Here is a 27,060-nt window from a genome sequence, read left to right as displayed (position 1 = left end):
AATGGACGCATGATCATAAATAGCACGCAACTCACGTCCATGGTCCAGAGGGTTCAAACATAGCATTGACCCTCCAGGCTGAGCCGAAGATGTTCAGGGACTTTGAAAAGCAGTCATTGTAGATGAGACCAGTATAGATGGAGAAGAGGCCCATGAGCAAAACAATGTACCGGCCATTGACAAGGACATTGATTAGCTGAAAGGAAGATGGGGTATGAAAAAAAAGCATTATACATATTCACCCGTTACAATGATGGTCATTTGGCACGTTGTATTGTGGAGCCAATTAAGTGTTTAAGTTTTTCCCCTCCTCCCCAGTGAATAATTAAGGTAACACAAGAAGGTTGTGAGGTAGTGAGTTCACCCTAAATATATATTTCTGCACAAAGAAAACTGAAATGTTCATTTGTGCTTTCTTTGAAAATTGAATGACTAAATTAGACAAAGTACCCAAAGATTGTACAGTCAACCCTTCACATTTGCAAGGGTTAGGCAACGGAGGATCCCTATGAATGTGAAAATTTGCGAATAATTCTTGGATCCATTATTGAAAATACACAAATTGAAAACAAATGTGAGATTCCACAGTCATAAAGACAGCTAACATGTTAGTGAGGCTGGTAGCTAAAACAAAGACATGTAGCGTTACCCAAGGCAACATCCATAGATCTCATCCATCCATCTATTAACCGATTCAGGGTCACTTGTTGTGTCACCCTAAGTGCTGAAATTAGCATTAACAAAGGCTACATTTACAGATAGAAAGATTATGATATTAACAGAGATCTACAAGCATTTTTAAGGTAGTTCTGTGCTCCTGTATCCAGGAAAGACACAATGCTAGGTCACGTGTGGCCTGAAGCTTGAGGGCACGAGGCAGGGAACCACCCAGGATGTGGTGCCAACCCACCAATGGGCACGCTCACCCGCCATTCACAATTTGGTATCTCCAATTCACCTTAGCATGTTTTTAGACTGTGGGGGAAAACCAGAGCATCCAGAAGAAACCCCACAACGGCCCGGGGAGAACATGCAAATTCCACACGCATGGAACCCTGGCAGAGACTCAAACCCGGGTTCCAGAGGTGTGAGGCAGCAGTGCTAACATTCTTTTTTTAACCAAAATAACTTAGATATGATGTGACATACAAGCCATTGTTGGTTTTTTATCCAAGGGGCCCAATGTCTGCAATTAAGACGCATCCATAACATCAAACTACCACCACCAGCCCGCAATTTTGGCACAAGGCACAATGGAAGCATGTACCCGTGTCGTTTGCACTGCACCTCCCAAACCTTCCACCAGCAGAGGCGGGTAGTTCAGGTTCGTTTCAACCAACCAGTTGACTGTAAAGAGTCAAAGTCACAGGGTTGAAAGAAAATCATGGTCTGGACTTGTACTCTCTGGACCTGAACTACCCACCTCTGCCCATTGACAGTTTTTCTCCCAATCTATGTCCAGTGTTTTCATTCTGTAGTTCAGTATTCTGTATGATTTCTTGCTTATTTTTCTAGCTTAAATAAAAGGGGGGGGGGGGGGGGTCAGGAGATGATCAGCTACCACACCCCATTCATACAAAACAATCTTGTTGGACTTATTACCCACACAACACAGAGGGAACGTGCAAACTACAGCTTTTGATACGTTACCTCATTGTTCAGTTCTTTAAACTTCTCCTCTTGGAAGATTATCCACACGGCCAAGACAGCCATGAGGAGGCCGTGGCCACAGTCCCCGAACATGACAGCAAACAGGAAGGGGAACGTCACTATGGTGTATGGAGCTTCAGAAGAGAGCGAGAGAGTCATTAACACTCCCCCGCAGTAACTAATTCAAAAGAAAACAAAGGCCATTGCAACAGGCAAATTAACGATGAAATACTGAAGCTGATAGCTGTTTTATGAATTTTAACACAATTTTTGAAATTCTTTAAATTTCATTATGTTTAATATTTATAAATGAATATAGATACAGATACAAAACTCAACACAACCCAAAAACAGCAATCTCACAATAGATACATTAATGATCTGTACTTATAGGATGAAGAATGGTCACCTGGGTTGATCTCTTGGTAATCTCCCACGCCGTAGGCATTGATGATGCTCTGAAAACCTGCAGTGAAAGTGTTCACCCTGTTAAATGTTGGTGGGGTTTGCTGGGTGTGTATTCTGTTCAAGACTGGATGCAAACTGGATCCACTCTGCTTCTGTGTGAGCAGAAAATATGAACATGAATACAAACACACTCAATACAGTACAGTGGGGAAATACAAAAGACTGGAACTGACAATTTCATAGTAGCACAAAGAAGCTATTAATATGTATTTATATTTTAATCGGAGTTCTTTATAGAAAATAATAAAGGTAAATTTCTTTGATTTTCGTAATCTAATAAAAATGTGCTATAAAAACAATATAAACAGAATGTAGAATTAAATTCTGTTTTGTTTGTATGTTTATGTGACCAAGATTAGCATAAAATCACAAAATTTCAGTTTCGGCATAACAATATGCACATAGAGCTACAATAATAAAAATACTTTTTTTTGCACATTCCAACGGCTAGTGATTTTTAATTCACTGGTCAAGTTCAAATTTAACTAATTTAAAATAAAACAATTAAATTAATTTTAAACAAATAAATCATATTCACAAAAACAACAGTTAAATTTTATATGTTATTGTTCATAAGGGAGAGTGATTCAAAAATCAAATCGGTGAGAGAAATTGATGGGAATTTTGTAGTCATAAATTCAGGTAATTTCTGAAAAAAAAGGAAAAAAGAAAGAAAAGAAAAGAAAAAAAGAGGAAAAAGTAGGAAAAAAGAGGAAAGAAAGGAGAAAAAAGAAGAAAAAGAAAGAAAAAAGGAAAAAGAAAAATAAATAAATAAATAAATAATTAAATTCAAATTACCTAAGAAAAGTATACAGTATTGTTGTACGTTTGCACAGATGAATGTTATGTATGTACGCGTTTTCCAGTGTTGCACATATTTATACACTGATTAAGTGTCAAAATGTTTCCATACAACATACAACACACTTATTTACAGCATATTTACTTTAATTAATGCTTAAATGTAAATGATTACATTTATCGTGAAGATTCAAGCCAATATTTTCTTACAAATTGAACTAAAACATTTTTGTTTCTTATAACATCATTATAACGACATTATTTACTCAATACTTTCTTCAACAAGAAAAACATTTGATCATGGAATATAAACTTACTCTTATTCTATTGGTTAAGTTAATATTTTTCAGGTTTTATACCTTTTTAAATATCACATTGATCTCTTTAACTTGACAATAACAAATGTGGATTAACTAGCACATTTAAGAAAAAGAGGTAACTGATAATTATTACATTAAAAAACACTTGCATTAACATAACCCTCTCTGTTGAACAATAAAATGGTTCATCAAAAAATGTTCATGAAATATATTCCTACTGCTCATATTCAGAATTATTAGTTCAGTTTCATAAACTGAGATAAAATTGGGAAAATTTATATGGAATTAACTTGTTCATCAATCAGTAAACCACTCATCAGACTAAGCGTGCTTTAATTAATCTCTTGGTCCAGCTAGTATATACAGCTACAGACATATTTATGTGCTTAATACCTCATAACTTACCGACGCTTCGATTAATGCAGCTTGCACTTTGTTGAGGTCAGACACTGCACACCAGATCTCAGCCACAATTAACTTCTGAGTGATATCTGTGTTGCAGAGGTTCAGCGTGTAATAAATGGCCTTCATCTTCTTGACCTTGGTCCTCCATTCCTCTAGATGTGCTGCCGCCGCAGTCAGGACGCTCTCCTTGTACTCTTCTGTCCTCTTTACGACCTTCAGCAGCAAAGGGGATACAAACACACAAACAAAAAGGATAAAAGCATTTTTTGCTGGTAGCATTTAGTTTATCAAGGGTGTTCTGGAATTACCTAGCTATGAATGATTAAAAACATGTATATCATCAGTCCTAGAACTTTTCAAAAGGGCAATGAAGAAAGCATTTCCATTTCTAAGCAATACCTTCACATGAAAGGCAAGAGTCCTGAGATGATATGAAGGATTGGGATAATGAAAACATGAAATGGTGGACACAAGTAATACTTAATATTCACTTGCAGTCAAAGATTGATTTGTTTAAGTAGAATTTGCCTGATGAAACTGTTGAAGCTTGATACCTTGTTACATCTATGGACTGTGGTTTGGCCATTCTTATATACTCTTGACCACGATGGAAACAAAACAAAACAGTGGCTCTGTGAGCACCCCTTGAGTTAGCATTTAGCCCACGCACTATGGAAACTTGCCATTTGAAGATCTTCTATGCGTGTGTTGACAGTGTTCCTCATGTCCTTTCGAGCATTTGCTGTGTCTGGACATGGATACATACTGGCATGAAACCTGCTCAAAAATGAAGGTTTAGAAGGCAGAAAATACACCATGTTACCAAAGTGTTATAATTTCATGACTTCCACATCATCCCTACTGTTCAACTCCCCATCACCACCCAGCTTGGATTATCCACATTATTTCTGTCAAAGGTTCCTAAGAACTTAAGGACAATGACAGATGACCAGTTAACCATATTTGACCTCACATCGCAGTTGTTCCTGATCATTTAGCTGCATCTGGATGATCAGAGCACATCTGACAAGTGTTTGTCGGTTTTCTTGTGACTCACGATTTACTTACCCATCACATATCTTTTTAATTTTTCCTTTAGCCTGGTCTCCCTGCACAAACACGATAAAGACGTCTTTCTTGACAAAATCCTCCTTGAAATGGAAAGTAAAATAAAAATATAAATATAATAACTTGAATAAAATGCAATAAAAAAATTTCTGACAATAATCAGGTAATATTTAACTTTTAATTTGTTTTCATGTTTCAGCTGATACCTTTGAGACTAAGAGCACAGTTAAATTAAAATCTGTATTGTTTAAATCCCGCTTTTTGGATCCCTGTGGTCCTGTTTGGAGTGGAGCCGGATTTTGGATCCCTGTGACTTAGGTCTCTAAAAAATTAGGGTTAGGGTTAGGGTTAGGGTTAAAAACGTGAGCGCTTTTGAAAGAGAACACAAATTACACTGTCAGGAACTGGCGTAATGATAATGTGCCTTCAACCAAGTTTAGCTTACAGGAAACGATAAGGATCATTGATTCTGACATAGTTAGTTTTGTGCGCTTGTTGGCGGCGTTTTTTTAATTGTTAAAAATCATTTTAATTGTTAAAATTTTAATTATTGCCATATCAGCCCAATGTTATCAGTTCTGTTCTTTTTTCTTGTGTCGGAGCATATATTGGCAGCATGTACCGGCCATCGGCTGACCCTGACTCCTAAATATCGGCATCGGCATCAGCTATTGAAAAACCCATATCGGTCAACCTCTATTTCACATAACTGATTTTTACTAATTGCTATATTCTTCACAGACATAATTTCAGTTAAATGCTATCAATTTTCCTGAGAGCTCAAATAAACAAAAGATTATGGAAAACTAGAAACATCTCCTGGGATTGGGATACTGGGGATACTGGGGTCCCATCCTGGAGCTGGGCCTGGGTGGGATCTCATCAGTGAGCACCTGGTGGTCGGGCTTTCACCCATGGGCCAGGTGACACATGGCCCAAACGAGCCACGTGTGTCTGTAATTTTGTGGGCCCCCCCCTACAGGAGGAGCCATAAAGGTCTGGTGCATTGTGGAGGCCTAGGCAGACTGATCCCTGGCTAAGGTAAGGTCACCTCTGTCCTGGGAAAGGAGCTTGAGAGAATGCTTGGGCTCACCTCAACACACAAGCTATGGAACAAATCTCCTGGAGAGGGGCAGGACTCCATTCCACTCTGGAGTTGCCCTTGCGGTGTAAGAGATGTCTTGTGAGTGGAATTTTTGGTGCTTGTACACCAGCGTAATGCAAGAGGGTTGCCTCCCTTTGACTTCGAGTTTGGGGACAGGCTCTGACTCTATGGACATCAATTCAGAGTATCCGACCTTTCTTAGAGACCTTGGTGGGGTGCTAGAAGGTGCCCCCTTTGGGGACTCCATAGTTCTCCTGGGGGATCTGAACTCTCACTTGGGTAACGACAGTGAAACCTGGAAGGTGTAATTGGAAGGAATGGCCTGCCCAATCTCTGTGGTGCTCTGTTATTGTATTTCTGTGCTAGCTTGTCCATAACAAAGACCATGATCAAGCATAAGGGTGTTTAGAACACCATAGCTGGGTAAGCAATTTCGTAGTTGTATCATCAGATCTGCGACCATAAGACTTGGACACTTGGGTAAAATCAGGAGCTGAGCTGTCAACTGGTCACCGTCTAGTGGTGAGTTGGATCAGAGGCTGGGGGAAGACCCAAACATATAGTAAGGGTATGCAGGGGGTATTCGCAAGAGGCCCCTGTCTGAAAGATTTTCAATTCACACCTCCAACAAAACTTCCATTCCACGGGAGGCTGGAGACATTGAGCCTGAATAGACAGTGTTTTGGCTTCCGTAGCTGTGCAGAGCTACAGTATGGCTGAAAGGTTTTCAGGGCCTGCTGCAGTGGCAACCCCCCAAACCCGGTGGCACAGGTTCTTCAGACTGAAGAAGAAGGCCTTCTGAGCTTGGTTGGCTTGTAGGGTTTCCAGAAGCAGTGGACAGGTACAGACAGGCCAAGCAGGGTGCAGCTTTGACAGTTGCAGAAGTAAAAACTCAGGTGTGGGACAAGTTTGATGAATCCATGGACTGTCACACTCTTTATAACAGTAATGGTGGAAAGAGTACTTTGTGGACCTCGTGAATCCCACTGGTACACCTTATTTGGAGGAAGTAGAGTGGGACGCCTTGCCCTTTCGGTGGAAAGAATATTTTGAGGATCTCCTATATCCCACTGATATGCCTTCCTCGGAGGAGGTGGAGTTGGAATAATAATAATAATCATTGATACCTCTGAGGAAATTGTCTTTACACCTCCCTCAACTTGCTCTTTTTTTTCCCTTTCTTTTTTTTGTAGAGTAAGTTGTCTGCGAAGGGCAGCCACCTGTAGCGGCACCCAGGGAGCTGGGGGTTAAGGGCCTTGCTCAAGGACCAGCGACCTTTTGATTACAGGCACACAGGCTTAGCCCACTGAGCCAGACTGAAGTAGTGAAACAATTACTGAGGGTAAGTCAGACTCGTTCCCAGTGGGTGTTGGACTGTACCAGGGCTGCCCTTTATTGCCGACTGTTTATGGACAGAATTTATAGGCGTAGCCAAGGGGTGGAGTGGAGCCGGATTTGGGGCCTCAGGATCGCATCTTTGCTTTTTGCAGATGATGTGGTCCTGTTTGGTGTCATCGTCCAGTGACCTGCAGCAGACACTGGGGTGATTTGCAGATGATGTGGTTCTGTTTGGTGTCATCGTCCAGTGACCTGCAGCAGGCACTCGGGGTGATTTGTAGATGATGTGGTTCTGTTTGGTGTCATCGTCCACTGACCTGCAGCAGACACTGGGGTGATTTGCAGATGATGTGGTCCTGTTTGGTGTCATCGTCCAGTGACCTGCAGCAGACACTGGGGTGATTTGCAGATGATGTGATTCTGTTTGGTGTTATCGCCCAGTGACCTGCAGCAGGCACTCGGGGTGATTTGCAGATGATGTGGTCCTGTTTGGTGTCATCGTCCAGTGACCTGCAGCAGACACTGGGGTGATTTGCAGATGATGTGGTCCTGTTTGGTGTCATCGTCCAGTGACCTGCAGCAGACACTGGGGTGATTTGCAGATGATGTGATTCTGTTTGGTGTCATCGTCCAGTGACCTGCAACAGGCACTCGGGGTGATTTGCAGATGATGTGGTTCTGTTTGGTGTCATCGTCCAGTGACCTGCAGCAGACACTGGGGTGATTTGCAGATGATGTGGTCCTGTTTGGTGTCATCGTCCAGTGACCTGCAGCAGACACTGGGGTGATTTGCAGATGATGTGGTCCTGTTTGGTGTCATCGTCCAGTGACCTGCAGCAGACACTGGGGTGATTTGCAGATGATGTGGTCCTGTTTGGTGCCATCGTTCAGTGACCTGCAGCAGACACTGGGGTGATTTGCAGAAGCAGCCAGGATGAGGACCAATGTCTCCCAAATGTCTCAGATTCATAATTTAAAAACACATAAAACCAAACTGTCAAAAACTCCAACGGTAAGCAGACACATACAAACTCTCCCCCAACCCACGACACAGACAGCATCTCTCACAACCTCCTGAGGCTGCGTCTGCTCTGAGCACTTCCCGGCACCACTTCCTTCTTGCCATGACGTTTGCCCGTAGTTCTTGATCGGACAAGGGTGGATTTGCTGCCTCAAGCGGAGGAGTTTAGGTATCTCAGGGTCTTGTTCATGAGTGAGGGAAGAAGGGAGCCGGAGATTGACAGATGGATTGGTGCAGCCTTGGCAGTAATGCGGACGCTGTTCTGTTGCAGTAAAGAGGGAGCTGAGCCGGAAGGCAAAGTTCTCAATTTACTAGTCAATTTATGTTCCTACCCTAAGCTATGGTCATGAGCTCCGGGTGGTGACTGAAAGAATGAGACTGCAGATATAAGCAGATATAATGAGTTTCCTCCACAGGGTGTCTGGGCTCAGCCTTAGAAATAGGGTGAGGAACTCAGACATTCAGGAGGGCCTCAAAGCAGAGCCGCTGCTCCTCCGCATCATAGGGGCCAGTTGACGTGGTTCGGGCATCTATCTCGGATGCCTCCTGGACGGCTCCCTGGGGAGGTTCTTCGGGCATGTCCAACAGGGAGTAGCCCACGGGGCAGATCCAGGAGATGCTGGAGAGATTATATCTCCCACAAGTGGAGCTGGAGGAGGTGGCTGGTGTGAGTGAGGTCTGGGCATCCCTGCTTAGGCTGCTGACCCCGGATAAATGGCAGAAAATGGATGGATAGATGGATGTATGGTTAAGGCTCTAGTAAAGTTGTGGGGTTGAATCCCCCTTCCCAGATTTCATTGTTACTGATCTGGAACATAGCCAGGTAGTAAAAGTACAAGTTCAAAATTTTAATCAGCTGCCTGATCAGTGAAATCTACCAAGATTGTTTACACATAGCACTTAGTCATAATCTGTTAAATACTAAAGTAGTCTGGATTCTGCCTGTATGAAAACATTTTTTGAACTTTGCATTGGTTTCTGTATTACAAACCACTAGAGGACAATTACTGTAACAAATGTGGTGGCCGGAAGTAATGACTGTTTATCATCAAAAAATCCAAACGACTCTGACCTTTAAATTTAATAGGAAACATCGAAACACTATGACTTTATTAAGAGATTTCTCCTTAATAAACCCACAGTATCATGAGCTCTAAAACATAAAAGCGGTGCCAAAGACAGCAATTAAATCCTTCTTACTATCATGGGGGATTCTCCAGGGGGCTGGATCTCAGCATGTCGCAGGACGAAATTCCCATGAAACACTCGCCACAAGACCTTCTCAAAGGCAGGAATGCGCTCCTGCCTGATGACTCCAGCCACAAACCTTGCAGGGAAGATAAAAGGAAAGATTATCTTTGCTATAGAGACTGATATAACCCAATGAAATCTTTCCTCGGCATATAGTTTGACACAACCAACACATGTGGGGGCTTTTATACTAAGGATATGCTTTAAAAGACACTACTGGGCCAATAAATTGCTGACGTTTAGCCTTTCTGTCGGTTTTTGCACTGAATTTGGTCCAAACTCTTTTGGAGCTTTCAGTAGTATGAACAGCACCAGTCAAAGCCTGCATGCTGCCTAAGGCAAGCCCCCCCATCTAAGACAAAGTGAAGATGGCTCACTAAGCTGGTCCCCTGTCAGAAGATGGCACCCTAGACAGCCACCTATGTCACGTAAAGGGTGGACTGGCGCTAAGTATAAAAGCAGTTTGACGGAGAATGCAGTATATACAATTACTATAGTAATTAGGGAACATGACACCCCAAATAAAGTGAGTTTTATAGTTCAGCTGTCTTTATGCTTTCCAGCAGCCGCCATCGCTGTCTAATATGACTTCATTTTGGCATTTCAATCACGGCATTGTACCATAAGCAAACATGTCAAGAAGAACTCTGGAAGACCCTGTTAGCTGTCAAGACCACATTATTGCCCAAATGGCAAGATTTGCATTATTTACCTAAGGTTCAGGGGACCGCTGGCACTGCAGCTGCTGGTACGACGGCTGGCCACCCTGGGGTAGGCAGCTATAGAGTCCTCTGATGGGAGCTCAGAACAGGAGAGCCGGGACTCAGCCTGAAGTACAGCAGGAAGTGAGGAAGCAGGGAATGACATAATCCAGGCAAAAATGTTCAGTTTCTTTTTATCCTAAGAGATCTTTAGATAGATCAATAGATGGATAGATAGTGCGGGGTTCGTGTTGCACATGGATACAACATGTGCAACAAAAGGAGTTGGAACAATGTCATAGTAAGGGCATCATTTGGAAGATCCTTTCTTGTATTGCAACTACCTAACACTGAAAAATTGTCCCTAAAAAGGCCCTCGAACATTAACAATCCATACACTGAGAATGGATCTCAGGGATAATTATTGCATATCTTTCATCAAAACAGAACTTGTACTTGCGTTTGTGAATTGCGTTTAATGTGTGATCGTGTGTCTGATTGTATGCACACTGATGTGTGTGTGCATTTCATGTGTGCGTGCACTGACGTGTGTGTGCATTTCATGTGTGCGTGCACTGCGTGCACTGACGTGTGTGCATTTCATGTGTGCGTGCACTGACGTGTGTGTGTATTTCATGTGTGCGTGCACTGACGTGTGTGTGTATTTCATGTGTGCGTGCACTGATGTGTGTGTGTATTTCATGTGTGCATGCACTGATGTGTGTGTGCATTTCATGTGTCTGCAAAATGCTACCCTGCAGTTCACTGGCATTTCCCCTAAAATATCACTTGCCTGATGCCTTGATTGAAAAACTGGGATTTTGTTCATTTAATCCAGGAAATAAGCAAAGTTTTGGCAGGGGCTAAGACATGGGCTAAGACATAGCAGCATTTCACCATGAATCACTGGAAAAAAGTCCAATTTACTGATGAGACCAAGTTTGAGATTTTGGGCAGTAAAATGTAATGATTTTTATGGGGGGAACTGAAGACTGAGAAAGTCAAGCATTCAGTAACAACACAGATTATCTTTGGAACAGCCTCAAATCATGCTGGGTCCCATGGATCGTCAGGTTTTGCACAGCTCGAATGCACTCTGTCATGCAAAAGGGAGCATATCAAATAATAAGAAATTCTGAAATTCATTTACATTTTTTCAACTATTCAACTAATCAAATTGTTAGGCTGATGATATAATTTGTAATTAACAATTTCATATTTAATTAGAATATTAATTCATATTTAATTATAAAAGAATGCAGTGAAAATCTTTCACTAGTGGTCTGAGACCCCACTGCGCCTAATTGGATAACCATATTTCAAATAGATGGAATATGGGGTAAATTCTCCCTGCAGTACTGCAAAACATTCAAGCTATTGAAAGTGATTGCTAATCAGCTGGTTTACCTCGTCAAAGAATTCCTCAGTCATGTGCAGGAGATAGCTCATTTCCATGAGGTCCATGACGTTGTTTCGGAGAACCTCACGGTTTGAATTGATCTCTTTTAGCTCCTTTTCTAGTTTGGTAAAGGTTGTCTACATAAAAAAATACATAATCAGCATTATTTTGAAGACAACTTTTATATAAATAGTGAGGTTATTGGAAGGTTTAATGCAGGATTAAATCAGACTGTGATGGGTGAACTGAACAATCGCAGAATCTGTCCTCAGTTTGCCCATCATAGTCTGGTTCAAGTCAAACATCAAAAATGACAAGCACAGGCTACAACAAACAGTCAGGTTGGCTGAAAGGATCATTGATGTTCACCTCTCCTTTGTATATACTCTTTCTACTACAACATTCTATGCAGTGACATGCACTTCTGCACTTTTTATGCATTATCATTTACACATACATATTGTAATGTGTAAATCAAACTATATGTGACTATTGTCTTGTCTTAACTGTGTACGTACAGTATATACTGTAAGAATGATCGTCACTGACAATCGTCTGTGTGTGTCCACAAACTTGGCCAATGATCCTGATTCTGATCATGGGCAACCTGTGCAATTTCACTCTATTGGGGATCTGGAAGGTCCCCAACTATCCCTCATCGAATCGCATATCTTGTTCATAGCCCTGTAATGACCCTGAACTCATTACTAAAAGCAACCAAGATCGGAGATGGATCTTTGGAATACAGAGAATGGGGTTCTCACCAGGTAGAGATGGCCTTCAAGAGGTGTTTTAGTAACTAGGATAAATATATCCGGCTCATTTTAGACATCATCCTTGTAACTTAGTATCTTTTATATTGTAGTTTATATTGATATACTGATATTTTCTTCTAAAATGTGTATTTCCTTATGAGAATATCTCATTTGAAATGAGCAACAGCAAGTTAAAAGCAGGATCTCGCAGTGGATTGATGTTCACTGTATTGATGTACCTCCGTAGAGAGATACACCAGAGAAAGGGCTCGTTCTTAAATCATGACCAAGGGGGGAGAGTCCCACCAGAGAAGCTATGATTAATATGATGGCTTCATAATGCAAGACGTACATTATCCACACTCTGGAAGACACTTTAAGCGCAATTCCTATTTTAAGATGAAGTCCTTATTCTTAAAGTACTCCAAAGACAAACCTTGAATACATTGGTTTAGAATTAAAACCAAAAACAGCTTCTTCATTAGCAAATGAGATAACATTATGGATTACTTTGGAAAAAAGCAAATGCAGAAATACAAATTAAATCTTGCTGAACTGATTTTCTGTGTTCTTTATTCTACAAATATTAGCATGACGAAAGATTCTCATGCTTTAAGGGCTGTTGTTTGGAAATTGACGTAATTTTGGAGAATATAGAAACCCTCTGATCTCCCATCAAATGCCAACCATGAATTTGGTGTACGTCGTCTTCCAGGAAAGCCTGCCCACATTTCGTCCTGGATAGTGTGATTCCACTTAAATGAGTCCATCTGCTTCACATTTGCAGTTCCATTATAGAAAATCCTTTCCACATTTCAGTCTGCATTGCACGCTTCCACCTAAATGGATACATCTCTCGTGATTTGACTGAGTTACAGTGGCAGCAGATTAGCTACACTCAATTACCTGGGATGCAGCAGGGCAATTGGAGAGACACCTTGGACAGAGCTGCTCTTCATTAGTGGGAAGTTCGAGAGCCTGTGCGAGTCATCGTGGAAGTAGGACAGAGTTGGCAAGTCATCTACGGCAATCAAACCTTTAAGTCAGAACTCTTACCTCCAGCTCTACTATGTCCCTTGGGCCAGGACCTCTATCACTCTGCAACGCTTCAGCAACAAAAATGTTGGTCTTTTTCATTTCCTTTCTTAGAATCCCTATGCAATGTTTTTTTACAAAAAAAAAATAATAATAAAAAATTCATTTAAAAATACCATGATTTTAAAGACAACCAAATGACCCTGACCCCATTAAACGGTCCCTTAATTTGGTGAATTACTACAAAGTGATAGCTGTACAGTAACTCAGTAGAGAGCTCATGGAGAGAGGTCCTCGTTTTGAAAAATCTGCTGCATCTTACTCTCAATGTGAACCAGTTCTTGTATCCAGAAATGTTACACATTAGTGCGAAATAACCAAGTTTAATTAATGTTCAAAAATACACTAAAAAGAATAGCCAAACAGCAACTTAGAGATATACATCCATCTTACAACAATTTCTCCTGGTCTGGGTTAGGTGGTGGGGGTGGTGTTGGGGGTGGAGGGGGCTATATCATGGGCAGCATGGGTGGGGGTGCACCATTGACTTGATGCGAGTCCCTCAAGGTCATACATGCATATTATGGGCAATGTGGAGACACTGCTTAGCCAAACTGCATGTTTTTAGGCTGGAGGAAACCAAAGGATAAACCAAAATAGAGTCACAAGGAGACTCCAGACAAACAGGACTCAATACCTCAAATGTGGAGGAATGAGACAGGAGCACTCTCCATTGACCTCCTAATACACATTATTACAGCCAAACAACGCAGTGTAAGCATGTTATCTGTCTCGGTCCCAGAGAAATCAGCGTCAGAAAGAGGGCATGCATTAGAGCAAAGGCTGATCAGCTCGCTTTTTATGCTTTATAGCTTTTGAGAGAAAATGCTGGGAAACAATCATTTTAGAGCTACAATTGCTACTACTGCAGATAAAAGACAAAATGCCTTCAGCTGTTTGATTCCATGAGCTGTCGTGACTTTTGATCTTCTTCTAGCTTACAGCAGTACACACAATTACTCCCAAGTTCAATAATGGGACTACTGGGTGTTTGTGTAATGTTGTGACTGTGGTTCATTAAGATACACAGAATCTGCATTATTGTTTCTTGGTGGTAGCTTGGTTTTAGAGCCTGATTAACTGGAAAGTGCAAAGCAACACATTATACTACTATGTTAGGGATCTTGACTAGAGAGAATGAATTAAAAATAAAAATATATAATTGTAGAAATACATATTGTCCAGTGTTCTTATGAATGATCTCCATTGAAAATTACAAAAATAGGTGTTTAATGCATACTCATGTTCTACACCTGCGACTCTCACCGGAATAAGCATTTGGAAGATGGATGGATGGATGGATGGATGGATGCATGGAAATTCTATGCAAAAAATTACTCACTGATTATTCTTTCCATATCCTCACATTTTTTAACTTCATTTACAAATCGTCTCTGATAAGAGGTTGTATCAGGGTTTAACTGCAAAAAAGGAAAAATACTCATAATCCATCTCATAACAACATATTATTTTAAGGCTGAATATAAATTGACATTTATAGTTGTTTTCTTTGCCAGAGAGAGTACAGAGAGATTTGCATTCTGTATTCTGTAAAGGAATCATAACACTAAAGTGATACCACAGAGAAATTCTTTTGATGGTGTGTCGACTTTTTCCAGTGGGCACCATGATGCAACATGATTACAACAAATGTGAACCACCCCCCCCCCCAAAAAAAAAATAGTAGTTTAATAAATAACTGTAGAAAAAAATGTTGGGATTTCACTTACAAGTGACAGCTAGAAGTACCATACAGTAATTACATTTATCACTGTATTTACATGAATAAATGAGCATATTGTCATAGTATTGCATTATAGGATATGTGACCATTTTAATTTTAAGTATAAATAAAACATAACAAATCATTATGATTTAAATTATTTAAAATATCTAGTGCAATAAAATTAAACTTTCTACCAAAATGTCCATATTAGCAAGTATGTATGGATCATATAGATGCATTTGTTGCTCATATGTAGTTCATATCTAAACAAAAACAGGATCATGCAATTGTACAATAGATAACAACAATGGCCATGATGATGATGACGGTGATGATAATAATAATAATAATAATAATAATAATAATAATAATAAAAGTTTAATCATTATCGTGACTTTTGGACAACAGGCCTACTCACGTCTTTAAATTGCACAAGTCCCAGATGTCCAAGCTCATTGATGCAGTTGTGGGCTGACTCCGTTTGGAAGAATAATTGCACCAGACACATCTCTTCACTGCGGAAACAGGAACTCATTCTGGTGCTGTTCACACCAAACACGGCAGGCTCTTCTTTTAACAACTTAACAACAGATTAGCAGAGACTCAGCACTGGTGCACCATCAAAGCAACGACCTCATGAATAAAAAAATAGCTATGCGATGTCTGGCATATTTATATCAGATCAGATACTTGAATATGATTCATTGGCTTCCTGTGAGATGCCCGTTAATTAACTGTGTCGGAGGGCTCATCACTCAGGAAATCAATTAACAGTTTGTGACAATGGATCAATATGCCTTTGGTGCTTTCTATTTTACACAGGTCACCCAGCACTTAAAAAGGGCACACAACCCTGAATTTGATGAATGGCATACATTTTTCAAATCATATTCAAAAATGTTATATGAAATTTTATATTATACAATCAGGTAATTTATTTTATTTACAATTAATTTTATGGACTAACATATTGTAAGCGTCAATTGCTTTTTATTTTACTTTATTAATAATAATACTTTCTTTCCCTGTAAATTTAGTTCCCTGCAGCACTTATGATTTGGACATAACACGGAAAAATATGAATATCAGTAATTAATAAAATTTTGGTTTATGACATAATATACATATACTAGTAGTGCCCTCTAGTGGTGGAAATAATCCATATCATTTTCAAATTATTAAAAAGTATTATTTTATTTATTTCGAAGCATGGAGTACGGGAAACATAACGAGGCCATTATTTCTGGCTACTTATTTTTATTTCTGTTTTATTCATTTTTTGACACATATACATGACTTTGATGTCCATCATAGCAAGATTCATATTCACATTTTGTAATCCTGTAGTAAAAAATTAAACTTATTGCAATACATTTAAAAGTGGTACATTAACAACAATGGACTTAAATTAGGCCTATTTAATCAAGTGCATTTTTATTTTAAGTGTGTCATTTAAGTATGTGATTTGTGCATTTTTCCCGATTACAGCAGAAAATGTTACTCTAGGTTAACATTTTAAGACGTACGTTCTTGTTCTAACAAATAATGCAATGAGTCTTAGCCTCAGTTTTCATTAAATCTACTCAACACTTTCAATGTTTTTGCTTTGTTGATAAGAAGCTCGAACAAAAGTAAGAATTGCCTCACTCTCCCAGCCGATGTGTTTTGAATGAAGTCACCCGATTATGCAGGAATTTCATGGAATTGCTTCAGTTCCATCATGCCTCCCGCCCCCTTAACATTTTTTTTTTGTGTGTGTCAGCAAACATAACAAGGTACCTGAGGCCAGGAATGCTGCTAGAGATTTTGAGTTCTATGACAATGTATCATATTGGGCCCCCTACCCAGACCAAACCAAATACATTTCTAAATTTTTAGGGGCCCTGACTGACAGGGGCACACTTCTCTTTCTCTCTATTGGAGCCTGAAAAAATATATAATTTGCTGGAAATTTCTTTTGAAGGTTTCTCTCCTGAAGCAAGTACCGTCGTCCCTTCATGTTAGCAGTGTAGTAATGCTATTAGCCTAGCTAAAGACCAAGTATATATCGCTGCATCCGTGAGACCAGTGCTGAGTGGGAGGGTCAATGTCGAGCAGGAGGGGTGTATAACGAGGGGTAGGGGGGGTTATTACGGGGGTTATCAGATGATAACAGGCTTCTCGTTATAAACCCCTCCCACATTACCCCTCCCACTTGACATTGCCCCTCCCACTCGATACTCGGCTCCTGGCTGCGGCAATGTGCCTCTCCTGAGATACGATACTTGATCATTTGAGAATATAACACTGTAAAGCAACTGATCCTATGCGTGATTAATTATCAATTTCAGTTAATAAAAACAGTTAATTACCTATGCTAGTATTAAAACTTTGAAATTGTGGGTATTTTTATTGAAACGTAAAAAAAAAAACCTTTTGTTACAGCAAATCCAATTGGCAGGGCGCCTGATACTATAATGCTGCCAGGTGAACGGTAATCTCTGTCACTCTCTGTCTCTCTCTCCCTCTTTCTGTCTCTCTCTCTCTCCCTCCCTCTCTCTGTCTCTGGTACTTACATGGCGGTTTAATAGTTTAAGTAAGGTAGACTTACGAAGGTCTATCAGCTAATGACATATATTCCAAAGTTTTCACTACTACTACTACTCCTCACAATAATAATGATAATAATAATCATCATCGAGTTGTCGTTATTGTATAAATAATAAGCTACTAGAAGAAATATTGTATAATTATATGATTACTATAGTACACATGCAGTATAGTGTAATGTACGTTTAGGAAACTCTACAGTAATCTCAAGATTATTTTAAATTACTATTCTGCTTTAATAGAGTCGTATGCAACGGCGGTGACATGACGTGTAAAGTTGTGCTAAGGTAACCAAACTTTGCATTGTCGCTGTTCAGATGGCCCCCAGGGGCTTGCCCCCCTCCCCCCTCCCCGGTTACTGAGTACTCCGTGTTGTGGTTTATTCTGGAGCACCGAACGCCGGGTCCTTCCTCGCCCCCTATTCTATGTTTTTTTTCTTTTTTTCAAAGAAACAAGAAAGGAAGAACCGAAGAAAATTCCATTGTGTTTCCAGGCAGGAGGAGACATGGAGAGGGCAGGGTGGGGGAGCGAGATCGGGGACGTCGCTGGCAGGGTGATTTTAAGATCCCGGGAAGCGTAGCGAGCACAGCAGTCTGCAGCTGCGGTCTGGTGGCCGGGGTTAAAGCAGGGAGGTGCCTGTACGGTCCAAACGTCTCCTCTCCGCACCTGCACTGATGCATCTCTCCGCTCCGGAGCCTCCAGGAGCCAGCGGTGTCCAGCGCTGCTCCTTCTCCGCATTTCTCTTTCTATAGTCCTACATTTATTTTGCGTCACATTGTGATTTCAGCCGAAGAAGTTGGTAAACAGTTGCCTTGACTGTTTTATTTGTTTTTTTTCCTTGCATCATGTTGAGGAGCTTGGTTCCAGCGAGGAGCGCTGCTCTTTTGACTGGCTGCCGTCACGTTGGGCTCACGGTCTTCATGGTCATTGCGCTGCTACCGGAGCTCAGAGCATCGCATACTCGGGACAGGGGGAACTACACAGGTGTGTGGGCTGTTATTGTTTCTTTACCATGTGTTTAACATCGATGCTATTCATTATTCAGCTTAGTCCTTAGTTATTTTGCGAGATTTCGTTGGCAGACGTTTTTATATAGTCGCACTCCGATTTCTCCCATACTTCTGAAGAACTAAGCAAAGCGTAAGAGAGAAGATCATGAATCGAGTTGATCAGCATTATTGTTTCAATTAACTCATTATTTACCGGAAGTGGAGTGTTTACCGTTATATAGGCTAGCGGTGCAGGTTGGTGGTTTTTTTGTAACCTGTGTAAATGAAATAGTGCGCCGAGTAGCTGCTGTATTCCTATACGAGCCTATAGTTCTTATCCATCGTGTTTCTAACTAATCTGTTACTTGGTCACGATGCCCATGGAGGCTGGCTGTTTTAAAACAGGGAATTCCGCACGAACAGGCAACATTTCACTTTTGGGAAACATTGTAATAAGCCGTTAACAATTACCACGTATTGTAGGAAATGCAGGCTACTACACATCTTTATCTCTCCATGAAAGGCTGCTGTTTCATTTCTAGTGTGGCCATACCGGACAATAGCATGAAATAACTTAAAATGTTAATTTCTCATTCAAAAAGCGTAGCATTTCTTAATTCTTATTTAGAAATATGTAATATTCCCAAAGACCTTGCTCCCGGCTAGGACAGTCTTAATAAACATTTCTTAAGTTCACGGTATTTCCCCCCTCATTCTGGTTCATTGCTCGCGTTGAGTTTCATAAATTGTATTTGCTTTTGTATAGGTCACTAAATTAAGTGGAACCCGGAATTGTTTATCTCCGGTGCATTGCAGTTATTTATTAGGCTACAGACGATCATATTGAACTAAGACGTCACATTACCGTTCAAATATCATAATAACGTAATAATATAAATTTTACAGCAATTTCATTTAACGGTTCTCTTGCGTTAAACACAATGCCACTCAAGTTCATTATTACTGCACAGCATTTATTTGTTCACTTTTTAAATTCTTTTAATTTCACAATCTTTCTTTGCCTGTATATTTAGTGTATTGCAGACTAACAAGTGTAGAAATGGAATACGATATTGGTAGTTTAAGTTCTCAAATAGTTTGCATGGCCGTAGTTCTTTGAAATGTGTTGATGCGTGTATGTATTTGCTTAAAATATAACGACATTCCAGTGCAAAGATCACGAAAACCTGTACTCTGTGTACTATGTAAATTCATATACAGTCATGTCAAGAGAGTAGTTTGGTTTTATGTATTACTTCAAAAGGTCAAAAACAAGTATAGGCCTCCTGCTGGAACATGATATTGTCTTTCCATTTTCATTATTCATATACATCATGTTTCAATAGTAATTGCTCCATACCTTTAAATAGTAAGATGTCAAAAATCAAAGTATAAAATTTGAGTGGCTGCACCCTTCCTAGTAAACAGTGTATCTCTGCTTCTGCTGATGAGGATGATTTTTTTGTGAATATTATAAAATATGTTATGATTTATACTGTAGAAGTGCATTGCTCAATGAATTAAAAGCTTTGCATACAATAGATTGGTTAATGTTGCTTGTGTGTTGCTTATATATTGTTTTCTTTATATAGGTAATCCAAGGACTGTTGTAAACTATCCTAAATGTCCATTTCTCGGGTGTAGCTTATGAATTAAAGCCTCATATTTCAATGTTCCTCCAATGAATCACATTGTCTATTTTTGCTTAATTTATTGCCATGCTGAATAAGATATTCCTTCTCAAACATTTTGTAATAAGGACTGTTTGAAAGACTTTTTAGCGCTGACATTACCTCATTTTCTCATTTTTCGATTTGCGACTTCCTTAATCAGCTGCATGACTCATTCCATGCATTGCCATTGTTGTCTGTGTGTTAAGGTCTTATGGTCAGAGATAATTAACTGCCTTTGCAGGTAGTCAGTCATCTTTACATGGCTGTGGTTAGCAAAGGTGTATGCTTCCCAAAGAGCTGTTAGTAATTTGAAACCCCGTGCACAACAAGTGTGAACGGTGTAGAAATCAGAATTTTTAAAAATGTTTTAATTATTTATTTAGCAGATGTTTTGATCCCAAGAGGAAGCAGGGCCAATTAGTCCCTGGAGCAATTGAGGGATAAGGGCCTTGTTTAACAGAGGAATCACCAGGGTTTTGAGCCGGACACCTGCGGATCACACGCCCAGCATCTTACTCCACTCACAGTGTCCCCTTTCAGGTTCCGGTGGCTCCGCATGTAACATATGGGGACGTTTTTCCTCATCACATAAAGTTGTTTGGGGAATCACAACTTATTTTTTTTCCTGTTGTCATAAATGATAAACTGCATACTAATTAGTTATGTTTAGCTAAACGTAATTGTGCGAAATGCAAGAAACACATGTTCCATATGCCCAGATCAGGTATTTTAGTCAAGGAATGCAGTCAAGGAATCTCGTCCATCAGATACTGCTACAGATGGATGTCCACGGAAGTAGAAATGCTTAAAAAAACTGCCTTAATATAAACACAGGCCATTTTGCAGCTACTCAACTCAGATGAAGGCATTTCAGTTATACCTGTAAAGAAAAGTATTCATTTAATTCTTTTTGGTGCATTATTCCACATCTGCCATTGTTCCATGCATTTCATGCAATAAAAACCAGTTAAAATGACATGCAAAATGATGAGATATAATAAAAGTTTTACTCAAGCGTGTATTGCAAATATGACTCACCATATGTCTGAATGGGTCCCCAGTACAAGCCCTTGACAGGGAGCAATAATCTTTCCATGCATATTTAGCCCTGTCACCCAAGAGCACACTTCTGCTCTTTGAGTAATTTTTAATGGCCAGTATCCAAATTTTTTCATCGTTACAATGCAGTTCCCCCATATTATGTATTACCTTCCAACCAAGTTACACAGAAGTGTTATGGTAAGATCCCTTGTAATGCAAATGTGTATAAGATATGTGGTAAGATCATCTTTAACTGTCACCCTGAGGAGCAGATAATACAGAAGTGTAATATTCATAGAGGATCAGTCTTGAAATCTACAGCTATAAAAATCAAACTTAACTACTACTTAGAGAAAATTATGTGCTGCCAATATATTAGACTACGTACTTATAAGCAATTCAAAACCTCTCCTAAAATTACCCCAGTATTTGCAGTCTTCACCCAATATTCCAATTTATAGCACACAATGTCTAACTAATCAATACCTCATCAAGTTATTTGACTAATGAGGTTAATTAAGTGAGCCGGTTGCAGAGCTTGAACAGATTTTTAAATGGAGCTCGTCTAGCTATCCAGTAAGATTTCAGTAGCTTTTGGGAGAACAGAAGAAATTCCTGTTAGCTTTCTGTTACTCTTAATTTGCATATGTCCTCATGTGAAATTGTTTTTTTTTTTATAAGCAAATAAACACATACTATCCAGACAATTAGGTTTAAATTTTCTTTGACTCCCTGTAAATTTTGCACAATGCTGTCCATAATTTTATAATAATTATATATATATGTGTGTGTGTGTATTTGACTATGTTGAGGCTGTCCTTAGAGTGACAAGGACTGCATGTATATTTTGCCTATAAGACTGTTATGTGGCAGGTTTTTAAAATTTTATTTTATAATTTTTTTTAATGTTTTTTTTATTTTTATTATTTTTCATTATTTTTTTTTATTTTTTTTTTTATTGGCAGGTTTTTATCCTCCTTCTCGGTCTCAGACCGCTTTTTACGGTGGCTGATGTCAGAACCTTTGGTGAGGACCTGGTGCTCGGTCAGGTTGGCCAGGGACCCGCTCCGACCGCTACATCCTTTTTTCATCAGTGAGCTACAGCTGGACCTACTGTTCGGGCCGAAATGGCGCCGTGGGGAAAGCGAGTGGGAATGAGGTTTTGGAATATGAGAGACGGTCTTAAACGCTGCCTGCTGTCCGTCATCGCGGGCAATGTAAGGTCCCCGGCGTAGAAAACAGATGAGCTCTCTGCGATTGCCAGGAGCCGCGTTCAGGCGTTGGCCTCGTGTGTTTTATGAAACCTTGGCTGGAAGCTGATGTTCTCATTTCCGTGGCAGCATTAGACGATTTTCATATTGTGCTGACAGAAATGCAAGAAGTAACAGATGGTGTCGACTGGGAGATATTATTGTAAAGGCCCAGGTATGTGATCAAAATATTGAGGTATTAACTGTGGGATTGTGGCCACATTCCCTGCAGCTATTGGTTTCACATGCCATTGTTCTTCATAAATACACTGGTTATGTTCCACTAGCCCATATTAGCCAATAATTATTTAATGCACTGGAGGGGGACCATCATGAAAGGTCAGGAAAGGTGACCGAACAAATATCTTAGGGGGTTGGCTCAGATACATGGTTGACTCTGTACACCCTGGTCACACGTACAGTAGGAGGATGGCAGTATTGGACATCCTGGCCATTATTGCCCTTCCCCATTGTGATGCTATATCCATGACGCACCTTTAACCACTGACTCGTCTAGGGCCAGATGATCTTTTCAGGGCCCCTAGGATCATTTTTACTTGGAAGTCCCCTCTGCAAAGAAAACTGATTATCATTTCACTACATCAGCAATGCAGGTAAATTGGGAGGCCTGGGTAGCTGCCTATTCTGTTTATAGTTGGAGCCGTCAACCATGTACAATGGTACCTTGGTTCTCGAACTTAATCCGTTCCGGACTCCGGATCGAATCCTAAAAAGTTTGAGTTCTGATCGAATTTTTCCCATAAGAAATAATGGAAAACCAATTAATTGGTTCCCGGCCCCCCAATATTACACCTAAACATGTTTTTTTTTTTTTTAGCATTTAAACACAAAATGAACAGAATAAAACAAGAAGAGCATTTTTTTCTTAATGGCTTCCAAAACGATAAAGATCTTATCCCAACATTATCCCTGTCCTGCCCTGATCGTCCGCTCCTTCCATGTGTCACACCCCCTCGTTAACCTCGTGTGGGATCCCCATGTGATCAGCTGTTTCTGGTTGTTGTCATTAGTCCTCTGTATTAAGTCCACGTTTCAGTTTGTTTCCCCAGTCCGGTCATTGGGTGCGTTCGACTTGCTTACAGCACTGGCTTAAAGCAACGCATTCTGATCCTGACGCAATGCATTACGGTTAGATGCATTGCGACCTCTCACCTGGCTGCACAAACTGGAACCGCCTCCGTGACGACACACCTTTGCCCTTATTGCCTGAACAGTTTAGTTACACGCATGAAGTTTGTATCCCAGGCAGTTCCGATGCGTAATCTGCTGTTTCTCCTGAATATCACGTAAAGCAGTGAGAACTGGTTTTCAGTTAAATCTGGTTTTCTGGTAAAATAAAGTTTAAATAAATGACATAAATGCTCTAATAGTACACGTAAGTTAGTGGTTTATTTATTGTTAATTACTGTAATGTTGCGCTGCTTTATTTGGTTAATCGTCCAGCCGGTGAAGAAGGCATTCAAGTAAGAATTGCATTGTAGTATGACTCATTTCCTGGCACGTACAATTTATATTAGGTCAGCATTAACGGTTCGACTTCTGATATTCAGATCGAGTTCTAGGTCAAACTGGTTTGACTTTCAAGAAATTCGAGTTCTAGTGAGTTCGAGAACCAAGGTACCACTGTATATGAAATATATATTGGGCCCTACACAGCAGCCTAGTTTGCCAATAGGTCCACATTCATTCCTGCAGACTGTAATTGGACAGTGTTCTGAGTTACTGCCAACTTTATCAAGGACCAGCCTATGAGAAACTATGCATGCAACAATCAGCAACCCAACATGTCCATTCATACCTCCATCCAACTCTAGCAATGCCTGTTTTTTCATGTTGCTAGTATTGCCCTTATCCTTTCACCATATGGTCTTTCTATAAATGCCAATATGTACTTGAAGCAACCAACTAGCATCTCAGTTGCACACAAAGGAAGAGAAATACCAACAGGAATGGTAGGACCTAGAGCCAATTGCAGAACAGGCCATCTATCTACCCTCAAACCACTTATGACAGTCGGTATTGAGGGAACCTTTACAAGATGGCAAGACTGGACCAGATGCGCACATTTATACTTAATGGGAAGTTTAGAGACACCAGTTCACCTAACTGCATGTCTTTGGGAGGAAACCAGAGGATATGTGATACAGGGACATGCAGACTCCACACCCATCAAGCAGAGGCGGGATTCCAGCTCCCTACTCTGATGCAGCAGTGCTACCCACTGAGCCTTGGAAGACATCATGAATTTCTCATATGTGATATCTGTGGTCGAAGCTGATTCATAACAAGACAACTTTTTGACTCAAAATTGGAGGAAGTCACATCAGCAACTTTGAATATTGTGATAGAACTAACAGTTGAAAATGAAGAGGATCTGAAGAAACATAAGGAAGGTTGAAGAACAGAGCAAAGAGATGGGACTGAATGTGAGGAAAAGGCTATGACCGCAGGAACTGTGACATTTAGTGTGGATGGTGAAGGTTATAGAAAAATTTTGTTTCCTTGGAACAATCAACAACAACAAAGGATCCAGCAGACAAGAAAAATTATGCAGGCTGCAATGTAGGACTTAGAAAGCTTTAAAAGTGATAAATCTCCATTAAATATACCAGAATTGTTTAGGATATGGTATTTCTGTAGCTGCAGGGGTGACAACTGGGCAATGAAAAAAAGACAGAAAGAATATTGATACTTTTGAACTTTGATGCTGGTGATTTTAAGAAAACCTTTGGCCTCAAGGAATACTAACAAGTGCATTTTTAAGATAACGTGCAAATGAGCAGATCTGGGGATTTTATAAGAGCCAGCACTGGAAAAAGCTTTGCAAACATAAAAGCAGAAGAGGACGACCAGCAACACAATGGATGGACTGAACCATCACAACACTGTTCACTATCTGTATATACACCAAGTTGATTGCATTTAAGATTTTTTTTTTTTCTATATTGGTGCCAGAATGTCAGCAAACAGCCGTATTAAATCTTGAGATATATCATTGGTATATTTTTGGTATTGGAATTGTTTAAAGTAGTAATTAGTCAAAGCAGAGTAAATACTATACTGTGGTGAGAGTAATGGTCATTAGTCACCAATCCTGGATAGAGGAAGTGGAGAAACACCAAGTAATGAGAGGAACAGATTAATGGATGAAATGAACTGATGTAGGAAAAATCTTTTATTTCACTACTGTTTATTTTAGTAAAAAGTAATAAATTAAATAAACAATGGCAATATTTAGTTCTACAATCAGTAGCTAGATCTTGAATAATTCTTCAACTATATATAATCCTGCCAAGTTTAACTCCAATATGGATTCTGTCCCTGGTAATTTGTACAATAATCTAAGACTAAAAATATTTCACTATAATTAAGGGCTCCATTCTGTGGGGACTATCCATCCATTAACCGCTTATCCAGTACAGGCACACAAGGAGCCTGAAGCTTATCCCGGGAAGCGGAATCCAGAACGCTCCCTGGACTGGCTGTTAACCCATCGCAGGGGACTCAGTCCAGTTTGCATAATTGCATGACTTTGGAATGCAGGGGAAAAAAGCCCAAATGTAGGAGAACATTCAAACTCAAGGCACACATTTGCTGGCTCCCATAATACAGTAATTATAGTAATTAAAAAAACTGCTTCCCAAAGAAATGGTTGGTAACTGGTTTGTAAAACCACTAGGGGTACATTATATGTAAACAATTCGGATGCTTCTTTGTGGATTTTGGTTGTGAACTACCCCTCTCTGCATTAGTGGTTGATAACAATGTAGAAGTGATTTATGAAGAGCTATCGGTTATTTTATGTATGATAGAAATATTCCTTGTAATATTAGGTCAATTCCAAGGATGATTCCTTGTAAATGACTGTCATCTTTGAGTGCGTTGTTGACCTTTGTAAGACATTTCATATGGTGGCTCAGGATTATTGTGTTTTCATGCTCTTAATGATTTGTGTCAAATATTAATTTGACTGTTATAAGCTAGTACATCAAAAATAGTACATGAATCAGAAGTGCCACTAGAGATTTTGGGCCATATGAAAGAATATCATACTGGCCCCCAACCTAGACCAATCAAATTATACTCCAAATTTTTAGGACCCCTGTCTTTCAGGGACACTTGAGATGAGATGAGATGCCAGTAGATTTCAGGGCAATTCAGAACTGAAAATTACAGCCTTATATTGATTTATTATAAAATTTGATTCCTATGGTGAAAACAGGATTTTGATGGACTTTATTAAAGTCTGTGTAACCCCTTAGTGAGGCACTGTCTCCTTCTCTTGTTAGACCCTTACAAAGGTCTTATTTTAAAATACTTTTCGCCTTGATTTGTGAGATAGTTGACATTTGAAACTGGACCCAGTAATAATAAGCAAGGAAAGCCAGGTCTTA

At 39.9% G+C, this 27,060-nt stretch overlaps 2 protein-coding genes across 2 annotated transcripts in view; one reads left to right on the top strand and one right to left on the bottom strand.

Annotated features, from left to right (window-relative positions):
• LOC111841593 (V-type proton ATPase 116 kDa subunit a 1) overlaps positions 1–27,060 on the bottom strand; it is a 55,188-nt gene that overhangs the window by 13,712 nt on the left and 14,416 nt on the right. Inside the window, exons 3-14 of the mRNA XM_072711721.1 lie at positions 15,522–15,618; positions 14,720–14,798; positions 13,339–13,436; positions 11,536–11,664; positions 10,140–10,255; positions 9,377–9,503; positions 4,713–4,795; positions 4,328–4,421; positions 3,645–3,857; positions 2,060–2,210; positions 1,651–1,784; positions 36–196 (exon numbers count right to left, since the gene is read on the bottom strand). Of these exons, the coding sequence (XP_072567822.1) occupies positions 36–196; positions 1,651–1,784; positions 2,060–2,210; positions 3,645–3,857; positions 4,328–4,421; positions 4,713–4,795; positions 9,377–9,503; positions 10,140–10,255; positions 11,536–11,664; positions 13,339–13,436; positions 14,720–14,798; positions 15,522–15,618 (1,482 nt within the window). The remainder of the gene's footprint in view (positions 1–35; positions 197–1,650; positions 1,785–2,059; positions 2,211–3,644; positions 3,858–4,327; positions 4,422–4,712; positions 4,796–9,376; positions 9,504–10,139; positions 10,256–11,535; positions 11,665–13,338; positions 13,437–14,719; positions 14,799–15,521; positions 15,619–27,060) is intronic.
• The window catches only part of tmeff1b (transmembrane protein with EGF-like and two follistatin-like domains 1b), a 39,787-nt gene continuing 30,808 nt past the window's right edge, over positions 18,082–27,060 (top strand). Inside the window, exon 1 of the mRNA XM_023807454.2 lies at positions 18,082–18,676. Coding sequence (XP_023663222.1) covers positions 18,538–18,676 — 139 coding nt within the window. The 5' untranslated portion in view covers positions 18,082–18,537. The remainder of the gene's footprint in view (positions 18,677–27,060) is intronic.

This window comes from Paramormyrops kingsleyae, chromosome 1 (assembly GCF_048594095.1).
Source record: "Paramormyrops kingsleyae isolate MSU_618 chromosome 1, PKINGS_0.4, whole genome shotgun sequence".
Classification (NCBI taxonomy): domain Eukaryota; kingdom Metazoa; phylum Chordata; class Actinopteri; order Osteoglossiformes; family Mormyridae; genus Paramormyrops; species Paramormyrops kingsleyae.
The sequence above is the reverse complement of the archived record's forward strand: the minus strand, read 5'-3'. Positions and strand labels throughout refer to the sequence as shown.